A 10,189-nucleotide genomic window follows, 5' to 3' on the forward strand; every position below is an offset into this window, starting at 1 on the left:
TTGCCCCAAACATGACTGTATCCAAACTTACATAGATCACATTAGCATGCTTTTCAGAAAGCTGTTTTAAAGGTGGAAGTACGGGCTTAAGGAAGTAAGGCAGAACAGCATTTTGCACAAAAAGAAAAGATATCTGTAGCAATTTCAGATTACTGTCTTGGGTCATCACAGATAGTCTGCATTCATAAATTAAAACAACTTGACGAAAGGAGAAAAACTTATAAACTAGAACACCAGCAAAAGTCATGATTTGGGATTCAAAGAAACCTTCTTAATCAAACTTCCAAAAGAAACCATGATAAAATTAAACATCTGTCCCAGTACAGAGGATAATATATTTCTAATATAAAGAGCTTAAACTATGTTAACAGCAATTCTGTAGGTCAATCTGGAAAATACCTCTCTTGTCATGCCCTCCACCACGATTGCTCACTTTCTACTACAATTTAATGGTAAAGCATATTAAATGTTGTAAGCTGTACAGCGCTTCCAAACATGTTACTAATATGGTGAGGTCTCCAACATGTTTTCCAGTAGTTACACAAAGACTTGGTAGCAATGGAAATACTGTAGGTCATCTCTTCTCAAGCAAGGTACATTGGCTTTCAATAATTAAAAATACAAAGGAAAGGGCAGTTTTTCTCCAAGGGAAGAAAATTCAGAGATGTTCAATAAAGAAATACGCCATTTGCTAAGTTTCACACCACTCCTGTTATTTCCTGACACTGTTTTATGACCTATGTTTCCAGAAGGGAGGATCTGAAATTCTTCATCTGGGAAGGAAGCAGAAAAACTTTCTGAACAGCCCTAATACCTTCGCCATTCCTGCTGAATGGACGGGAATGTAACAGACAGTGTCACCACAAACAAAAACACCCAAACCTGCCTAAAAGAGTCACTGTCTCAACAAATGAGATTCCAAATGAGAAGACTACAGAAAGAAAAGTTTTTAAGCTGAAGGGACCTGAAGCCACCAGCAAAAAGTTTCTTAAACTACAGTTACCCTTTTCATTCTCAATTTAAACAAAGTTACTTTGTAAACAAGTATCTCCAGCACCACACCTTTCATAATTCAAAATAGACAAAACCATGCAGAAGTATTTTTCATGCAAGTGAAACAAACTAAAAAGAAAGAGAGGAACATCAGCAACAGAGAAAGAAAAAAGAGGATAGAATTTTACAATTAACAAAGTGCTTCAATAAACAACTTCTGGTACCCCTAGGTCCAAAAAAACACTGAACTTCTTTCTTACTTCAGATCCACATGTTACCACAGCTGCCTTCCTGTCACAGGACATCATCATTCCTTCTGCAAACAGTAACACTACTTTCCTTAATCATTCATGGGAGTAAGTCATCTCTCCAACACTTCCAGCTTGGGCAAGATAAAGGATTTGTTTGCATTTTCAAATGAGAAACAATAAACAATCCCTGGTGATACACAACACAAAGCCAGCTTTCCCTAAGATTTCATTCAATTCTTTCACTGCAGGTTGAACTACATTTAAGAAAGTCCAATTTAATGTCAAATAAAAGTAAATAAAGTATGCTAAGAATCAGGTACTAATTTCCAACAGGGTAACTTACCATCTTTGTTCAACCATTGTTTTCTCTGTCTGTAGAGTAAAAGCTTGTTGTGGACGTAGGGCAAAAGAAACTTGACACACCAGCTCTCCACACCAAGTTTGTTTTCCACAAGGACTATTGGGCTCCGATTGTATCTTGCTTCAGGACAGGGTATTAATCCAATTTCATCTCTTAAAAAAAAAATAACAGAAAGAAATGCAATTAAATTTACTTCCAGTATTTGACAATTATGTTTTTCAAAACTTCAGCTGTCAGTCCATCACCTTTCCCCCTGTTTATACCAAAATCTGTGCTCATTATTCTCAATTCATCTTTCTTGCTTCTACTCAGACTTGCAGGTACAATAAAATGCATTTTTTAGAAAGTAATCTCCTGCATAATTGTGCTGTCAATTAACTCAGCAAATAAATGATGCAAACACATTTTGGTCTGAATAAAGACCTAATCTGAGCAAAAAAACCCAAAACCAACAGAAAACCCATAATATTTTACATTGCTTTACAATCTATTCAGATACAACATAAAAGGTAGCTGTGGTTTTAGGAAGAGTCTCTGCAAAATGTGTATTATGTCTCCAGTACTGCAAAAGGAGAAAAACAGGAACACTTACAGACATGCTGAAGAGTCTCAATGTAATGATCATTACTAAATAAACAAGCATGAATTCAAAGTCCTTTAAATGCCATGTAAATTTTTTTTGTGATTCTGGACTTTCTCTACTTACTCAGAAATGTTATATAAGGTTTCCCCAAAAATCCTGAACAGAGAAGGTCCTTTTTATGTACTTATTATATTAAACCTTTAATCAACCATCTAGAAATAAACAAAGGATGGCAACTAAAATTCATACCTGCAAACAAAGCAGAAGCATCTCAGGCTTTTTAGTTTCAAGGGGCTATATTATTTTTTTCCTTAGCTTTTAGCATACACGGATGATGAAAGAGCAGTTCTTAAAAGTCAAAAACAGACTGCCAATTATTCACGCTCACTTGGACAAAAAGGAATACAATTCTACACTTTCTACCATGTGTGATTTCACCATCAAATTCTGTTCAATGGAACAAAACTGGAATGATGATGAACCTTATTTTTTTTCAGTACAAGGTCTATAGATACATCCCAAGTGTTGACCCCGTAATCTCAACCCAATTACCACATGCTAATTTTGTTACTGGATAATCTGAGGGTACTGATTTAGTTCACTGTCCTCAGTGGATTATTAGTGAAGCAATTGAAAATGACACCATGTGTTTGTTTAAGAACAAGTATACCTGCTTACTCAGAAAACTGATTTAATATGTCAGACAGCAAAAGAGCACAAATAACCTGAGGTAAGATACTTGCAAATTACTTGGCTCTGTCTCTAGACACACACCCAGGTCCCTTACCCATCTCTTCCATCTCTACTCATCTGAGAAAAGGGAAAAAAAAAGAAGAAAAAAAAAGAGGGAAACACTCAATTTTACTACCTACCGAACTGCAAGCAGTACGTGATTTCCACCTATATTGTTCCACTCAAAAAAATTAAGCCTTTCACAAAGATATTCAGGTTAGACTTATAATGACATTACAGACTGATGCTCTGATGCTTTCAATATGGTGCCTTATAGCTTGAAGTTTGTGCTTCCTGCTGTCTTCATTTCCTTTACAAAGGGAAGACCTCACTGTGGCTTTCTAGTATTTGAAAGGAGCATATAAACAGGAAGGGAACAGCTGTTTATGAGGGTGCATAGTGATAGGACAAGGGGGAAAGGTTTTAAACTGAGACCGGGAAGGTTTGCATTAGATATTAGGAGGAAGTTTTTCACACAGAGGGTGGTGATGCACTGGAACAGGTTGCCCAAGGAGGCTGTGGATGCCCCATCCCTGGAGGCATTCAAGGCCAGGCTGGATGTGGCTCTGGGCAGCCTAGTCTGGTGGTTGGCAACTCTGCACATAGCAGGGGGTTGAAACTGGATAATCATTATGGTCCTTTTTAACCCAGGCCATTTTGTGATTCTATGATTCTGTGAAATGCTAAATCTAGTCCACATCCAAACTCTTGATTGCTCTTGCATGCTGTGACACATAGGGCCTCAGACGCAATGAGCACACAGCTTTGCTAGTTAATTCTGTGAATTACCACAAAAATTTACAAGCTGATGCTTACAGATAGTACAGCAAAGGCAAACAGCAAGGGAAAGCAAATAATAACAACCCAACACCCACACCTTCAGTTCTTAGCAAACAGAAGCTTGACTCAGGAGAGCTAATTTCACAACACAGCATTAAATACACCATGACAATCGATCGGTAGGATTTGCAAAGAGCTGACAAGTCAAACGCCCCAACTCTAGGACATGCTCAGCAAGCCATAAGAGGCAGAGGACTATACCACTGCCTAATGAGAACCATAAAGATACAATACAACACAAAAATGTTTATCTGGTAAATGTGTGCATCTTACCCAAGATGCAGACCAGCGCTTGTCATGTGGTAGAAACACTGTCTACAACACTTTGGTTTTGTTTCTGATGTTCTGGGTGGTTCATAAACCTTACACAGCATTCAGTTTCTGGGAAGGAACAGCATTTATGATTCAAAATGCTAGAAAAGAAGGGTGCCTATCATGTTCTAAACAATTCATGCAAACCAGCATCACTCCTGAAGGCCTCTTGGGTCTGCAGGAACAAGTAATGGAATAGGTCATTCATTTTGTCAGCCCTGTACATTATGCTTGAGAACACTTGCAGCCTCTGCATCATCACATACCCAAAAATGTTTTTGCAGCACGACTCACACACAGACACCACCAGTCACTCAAATATTCCTTTTAAAATTAAATTACTTAAGTACCCTAAATCTTGCGCTAGTAGCCTCTGGCCATAGAGTCATCTAGGTTAAAAAATCACAGATCACACAGAATGACCCGGGTTGGAAGGGACCTCAAAGATCATGTAGTTCCAACGCCCTAAAAAGACCTTCAAGATCAAGTCCTATCATCCACTTGACCTACTGAATCCCACCATCAAACCATGGCCCTTAGTGCCACATATGCATATCTCTTAAATACCTCTGAGGGATGTAACTCCACCACCTCCTGGGCAGTCCATCCCAATGCTTGACCACCCACTCTGTGAAGAAATTCTTACTAACATTCAATCTGAATTTTCCCTGGTGCAACTTGAGACAGTTCCCTAGTTCCCTTCTATCTGTCTGTCTGTCTGTCTGTCTGTCTATCTATCTATCTATCTATCTATCTATCACTAGTCATCGGAGAAATCTATATCCTCCTTTCCTGCAGCCTCTTTCCAGACTGAACAGCCTCACACTTTCTAGCTTGTTTTCCAGCCTCCACACCAGTTCTGTTGCTTTTCTCTGCACACACTTGAACAACTTTGAGAGCAATTCTTCTTTTAGTGAGAGGCTGCAAACTGAGCACATACTCAAGGTGCAGTCTCACCAATGCCACATACAAGGGAAGCAATCATCACTTCCTTATTCCTGCTGGCCATGCTATTTCTAATGCAGGTCAGGCTACCACCGGCCTTCTTGGCTATCCGGGCATACTGCTGGCTGCTGACCAGCACTTCGAGGGCCTTTCCTGACAGGCAGCTTTCTAGCCACTCTTCCCCAAGCCCGTATCACTGCAGTAGCCTGATGTGACCCCAGGGGAGGACCTGACACTTACAGTTGTTGCATGTCATGTAACTCTCCACAGCCCAGCGATCCAGCATAGGAGTGCCTGGTTATATTGATAGGACTGCACAAACCAATTGTAGGATTTAGGGTGCTCATATTCAGGTACACGCTGCTCACAGTACTGAAGGTAATGGCAACTGAAGGCTGTTGTTCTGTGGTATCTCCCATTAGTGTTTCTGATACACTACCTACTGTTAAACTAATGTTTAATTTCACTCTGTAGATTCCACTTCAGAATTTTAAATAATAAATCAATACCATTAGTCACTGGTTAATTGGTCTTTAACTTACTGGTACAACCAAAATCTTTCGTAAATGAAAGAATAGTAAGATACTACTGAAATCCTAATTATTTCTATCTCATATTTGTTTCCAAAGAAGCTATAAATATTGGACTAACATTATCTAGGAGTTTCCTTTTGCTTGTTCGCACATTAATCTTCACTTCAAAGTTCTGCACTGATTACCCTTCTCACTAAGTACTGCAAACAAATTATATTTACTACAGATGGCAAATTCATTAAGTATCAATGCTGAATAAGTTATTTAACAATTTAAAGGGAAAAATATTGGCAAAACAAACTTCATGTTTAGCTAATGACTTAATGAAGTGTGCTTCATTTTGGGTTCCCAGAGGAGAAATCTGCAATCACACCAAACGAAATCTTGATTCAGTTTCAAATCTATGATGGCTGCTTTTAAAGTAATGTCTTCTATTTTATGTTGGTCCATGACATCAGAGGCAGATGCTGGTGGCATGGCAGTAAAGGCTGAACCTTCCCACTAATATTTCATGCCAGCAGGCCACTGTGAATCAACAAGGAGCTCCTGAACTTACTTAAGCACAAAAACAAAGCCTACAGGGAGTAGAAGCAGGAATGGGTTAACTGGGAGGACTATGAAGACATTATATGAGCAGCAGGGATCAGGTTAGGAAAGCAAAAACTGAAACAGAATTAAACCTAGCCAAGGACATAAAAAGGAACAAGAAGAATGTCTGCAAGTGTATCAGTGATAAAAGGAATGGTAGAGAAGATGTGGGTCCTCTCCAGAAGGAAACTAGAGACCTGGGCACGAGAGATACGGAGAAAGCTGCAGTGCTCAATGATTTCTTTACCTTAGTCTTTGCCAAGAAGGGCTCTAGCTACACTGCCCAAACTGCAGAAGGCAAAGGTAAGAACTTGGAGAAGATCTGGCTACTTTAAGTTAAAATCAGGTTCGAGACCATCTAAAGAACCTGAAGGTGCATGAGTCCATGGGACATGATGAGATCCATCCATAGGTTCTGAGGGAACTGGTGGATGAAGCTGCTAAGCTGCTATCCATCATATTTGAAAAGTCATGGCAGTCTGGTAGAGTTTCCACTGACTGGACACATAACCCCCATTTACAAGAAAGGAAAAAAATAAGATCCATGGAACTAAAGGCCAAGCAGTCTCACCTCTGCACCTGTTAAGATCATGGAGCAGATCCTCCTGAAGGCCCTACTAAGGCACATGGAAAATAAAAATGAGGTGATTGGTGGTAACCAACATGGCTTCACCAAGGACAAGTCATACCTCACAAACTTGATGACCTTTCATGATCTAATTACAGTATCAGTGGATAAAGGAAAAGCAACCGGCATCATCTATCTGGACTTGTGTAAAGCATTTAACACTGTCCTACATGACATCCTGGTCAACAAATTGGAAAAAAAATGGATTTGATGTATGGACCACCCTCTGGATAAAGAGCTGGCTGGATGGTTACACTCAGAAAGTTGTGATCAACAGCTCAGTGTCCAAGTGGAGACCAGTGAGGAGTGGTATTCATCAGGGACCAGCACTGGGATCAATGCTATTTAACGTCCCTATAGGCAACATGGACAGTGGGACTGCACCCTCAGCAGGTTTGAAAGACAACACCAGGCTGAGTGGTGCAGCTGACAGTCTAGAGGGAAGGGATGCCATACAGAGGGACCTGGACAGGATTGAGAGGTGGACCTCATGACATTCAACAAGGCCAAGTGTGAAGTCCTGCACCTGGGTCAGAGCAGTCTCAACTACAGATACAGGTTGGAAGGAGAAGCAGCTTGAAGGATTTGAAAGTGCTGGCCAATGAAAGACTCGACATGAGCAGGTAGCTCATAAGTCAGATCATATCCTGGGCTGCATTGAGAGAAGTGTGACCAGCAGGTTGAAGGAGGTGATTCTGCCCACCTACTCTGCTCTTGTGAGACCCCACCTGGAGTATTGCGTCCAGCTCTGGGCCCTCAACACAAGAATGAGCTGTTAGAGCAGGTCCAGAGGAGAGCCACGATGATCAGAGGGATGGAGCACCTCCCCTGCGAGGACAGAGCGCTGGGGCTCTTCAGCCTGGAGAAAAGAAGGCTCTGGGAGGAATTCATACCAGTTTTCTAGTACTTGAAGGGAACCTACAGAAAAGCTGGGGAGGGACTTTCTATAAGGGCAGGTAGTGACAGGAGGAGGGAAAATGGCTTTAAACCAGAAGAGGGTAGAATTACACCAGATACTAGAAGAAATTCTTTACTGTGAGGGTGGTGAGACACTGGAACGGGTTGCCCAGTGAGGCTGTAGATGCCCCCTCCCGGGAAGCATTCAAAGCCAGGTGGGATGGGGCTTTGAGCAACCTGGTCCACTACAAACTGAGACAGAGAAAGTGATCTGAGCTAAGGTGATACTGGCAAACCAGATAAAGCATCCTCAGATTTCACACACAAGTGTTGGGTTATCTTTTCCAATTATGCCCATAAAATTAACATACTTTTTTTGACAAGTAAGTCTTTTTTATTCTCACTGGCCTCATAAGCAAAAGAAAAGCAAAGTTCAAAAAGAATTCATGCACTGATGTATTCTGTGTTTACAATCCATTCAACTCCAGTGGGACAGCTCATGCAAATGCTTTTATCAGATCCGTGCTGGTAGGACTGGGTACAAGTACCAATAAATTTCACAGCCTTACAAAAATTGAAAACTAGCAAGTTGACACAGTTATCCTGCAGAAGAAAATGGAGTGATCAGACAGGTGAGGTAAAATTAAACCAGCGCTGCATAGTTAACTAGAAGTGAACTTGCCTTAAAAACGTAGCATTTACTAGGGACTGTGGCAGACCACAGCTGTCTTGGTCAATAGCAGGAATACAAGATACCTCACATCAACCAGAACACCTGGCGGTAAGGGCTGCAGCCTGCTGCTCCAGATGCAGACAGGTGTGGTAGCCAATGGCCTGCAGCCCATCCTAGCCACGCAAATACTGGAGTTCAGGAATCCAGCGGGCAGAATTCCCATCTTCTTTATCTCAGCAGGCAAACCAGCAGCAGGTCATCCTTTCTCACACTACACATGATATGGTGCACCAGTTTCAGGGCACACAACTCTTTAATCTCTCAGATAGAATGAAAGAAAACACCAGCCACATATTTTTCAAAAGCACAGGCTCTAAGTTTGCTATCAGGAAACAATTTTGACGAGTAGGAACCAAAAGGAGTCAGCGGATTCATTCACAAACACTGGCTGTTTGGAGCACATTATGCCTCAGAGACTAAAAATGGAACTTCATGGCAAAACATGGTTCTTTTTTAGAAAGTACCCATATGCTGTATTTTAAAACCTGGCCACCTACCCGAGCGGTTAGCTACATTTATGGAAATATGAAGATACTTATTCTAGTCCTCTCCTTCCAGCAAAATGACACGTTAAAAACTGTGCATAAAGTTTTCCCAAATAACTGCTTCGCGTGCTATTTTCTGGAACAGATTAATAGGCCATCGCCTTGGAGACCGCAGCTCTTCCATCTGACACAAAACCCTGCATTTACGTTACAAAGTTCTTACCCATTACCCGCTGCCTCATTTGTTACAACTAATATGGAGTCTGGATCGATAGCACCACGCTTCCCTAAGCAGTTTGCATCTTAAACGACTGCAAACGGAAACGGGAGCGGTACGTAATTATACGGGTCAGCAACAGGACTGAAAACGAAACATGAATCTTCTTGCTCAGCAGAGAAGATAAGCCAGGCTCACGGAAGACAGCAGTAACTGCTCCGACCTACACAGTCACCGTGTTCGCCTCCGTCCAACGCGAAGGAAAGTGCTGTCTGTGCTGGGCTCCGCTCCCGCCTCACCCCACGTCGGCCGCACGATGCACCGCACAGCGCCCCAGCCCGGATTCTCCTGGCAGGTGTTGCTCACATCAGCACACCGCTCCCTGCTGCCGCGCTCGGCACCTGACCCAGCAGGAGCCGCTCCGTTCCCGCACAGCCACACACCGCCGGCAGCTCGCTACCCGGCGCCACAAGCCCTGACCTTGGCCCAGGCGCCCGGCCCCGCCGCCGGGCGGCCCCAAGCCCCTCTGCCCCGCCCGCCCGGCGCCCGCCCCGCTCACATGTCGGGGTTCCGCTTGAAGGCGTTGCGGATGTCTTTCACCACCCGCTGCACCAGCACCGCCACCTCCTCCGGCGACTCGGCCATCTTCCGCAGCCGGCCGTGCCGTGCCGTGCCGCGCCGCGCCAGGCGGGCAGAGCGCTTCCGGGTCAGCGGGCGGCGGGCGCCGCGGGGATGGCGCTGACGGAGCGGAGCGGGGCGGGGGGCGGCGCGGCGCCGGGCCGGCTCGGACGCCGGGTGCCGTGCGGCCTCGGCCGGGAGGGGCGGGCCCGGCCCCGCCTCGGGCGGCTCCAGCCGTGGGACTCGCCGCTGCTTCCTCTGCCGGCCGGCGGAGCTCGGAGTGGGCAGGCGGCCCTGGGTGCGGGGCTGCCGTCCAGAGAGCCAAACCCGGCTCTGCGCCGTGGTTAAGTGTGGTGTGTGCTTGTCGAGCCTCCCCGGGAACACCAGCTGCAGTGTGCTATAAACGCCGCTGCGTTTTTCCGGTAGCCGGGAATAAAAGTCTCTAACTCCACCGTGGTTAGAAAGTGGCATTA

The 10,189-nt window shown here is 43.8% G+C and overlaps 1 protein-coding gene across 1 annotated transcript in view; it reads right to left on the reverse strand.

Moving 5' to 3' along the window:
• PTAR1 (protein prenyltransferase alpha subunit repeat containing 1) overlaps window positions 1-9,821 on the reverse strand; it is a 29,640-nt gene extending 19,819 nt beyond the window's left edge. The window contains exons 1-2 of the mRNA XM_015849091.2: window positions 9,658-9,821; window positions 1,588-1,757 (exon numbers count right to left, since the gene is read on the reverse strand). Of these exons, the coding sequence (XP_015704577.1) occupies window positions 1,588-1,757; window positions 9,658-9,743 (256 nt within the window). The 5' untranslated portion in view covers window positions 9,744-9,821. The remainder of the gene's footprint in view (window positions 1-1,587; window positions 1,758-9,657) is intronic.
• Window positions 9,822-10,189: the final 368 nt, after the last annotated feature.

The sequence above is a fragment of the Coturnix japonica genome, chromosome Z (genome assembly GCF_001577835.2).
Source record: "Coturnix japonica isolate 7356 chromosome Z, Coturnix japonica 2.1, whole genome shotgun sequence".
NCBI classification, from domain to species: Eukaryota; Metazoa; Chordata; class Aves; order Galliformes; family Phasianidae; genus Coturnix; species Coturnix japonica.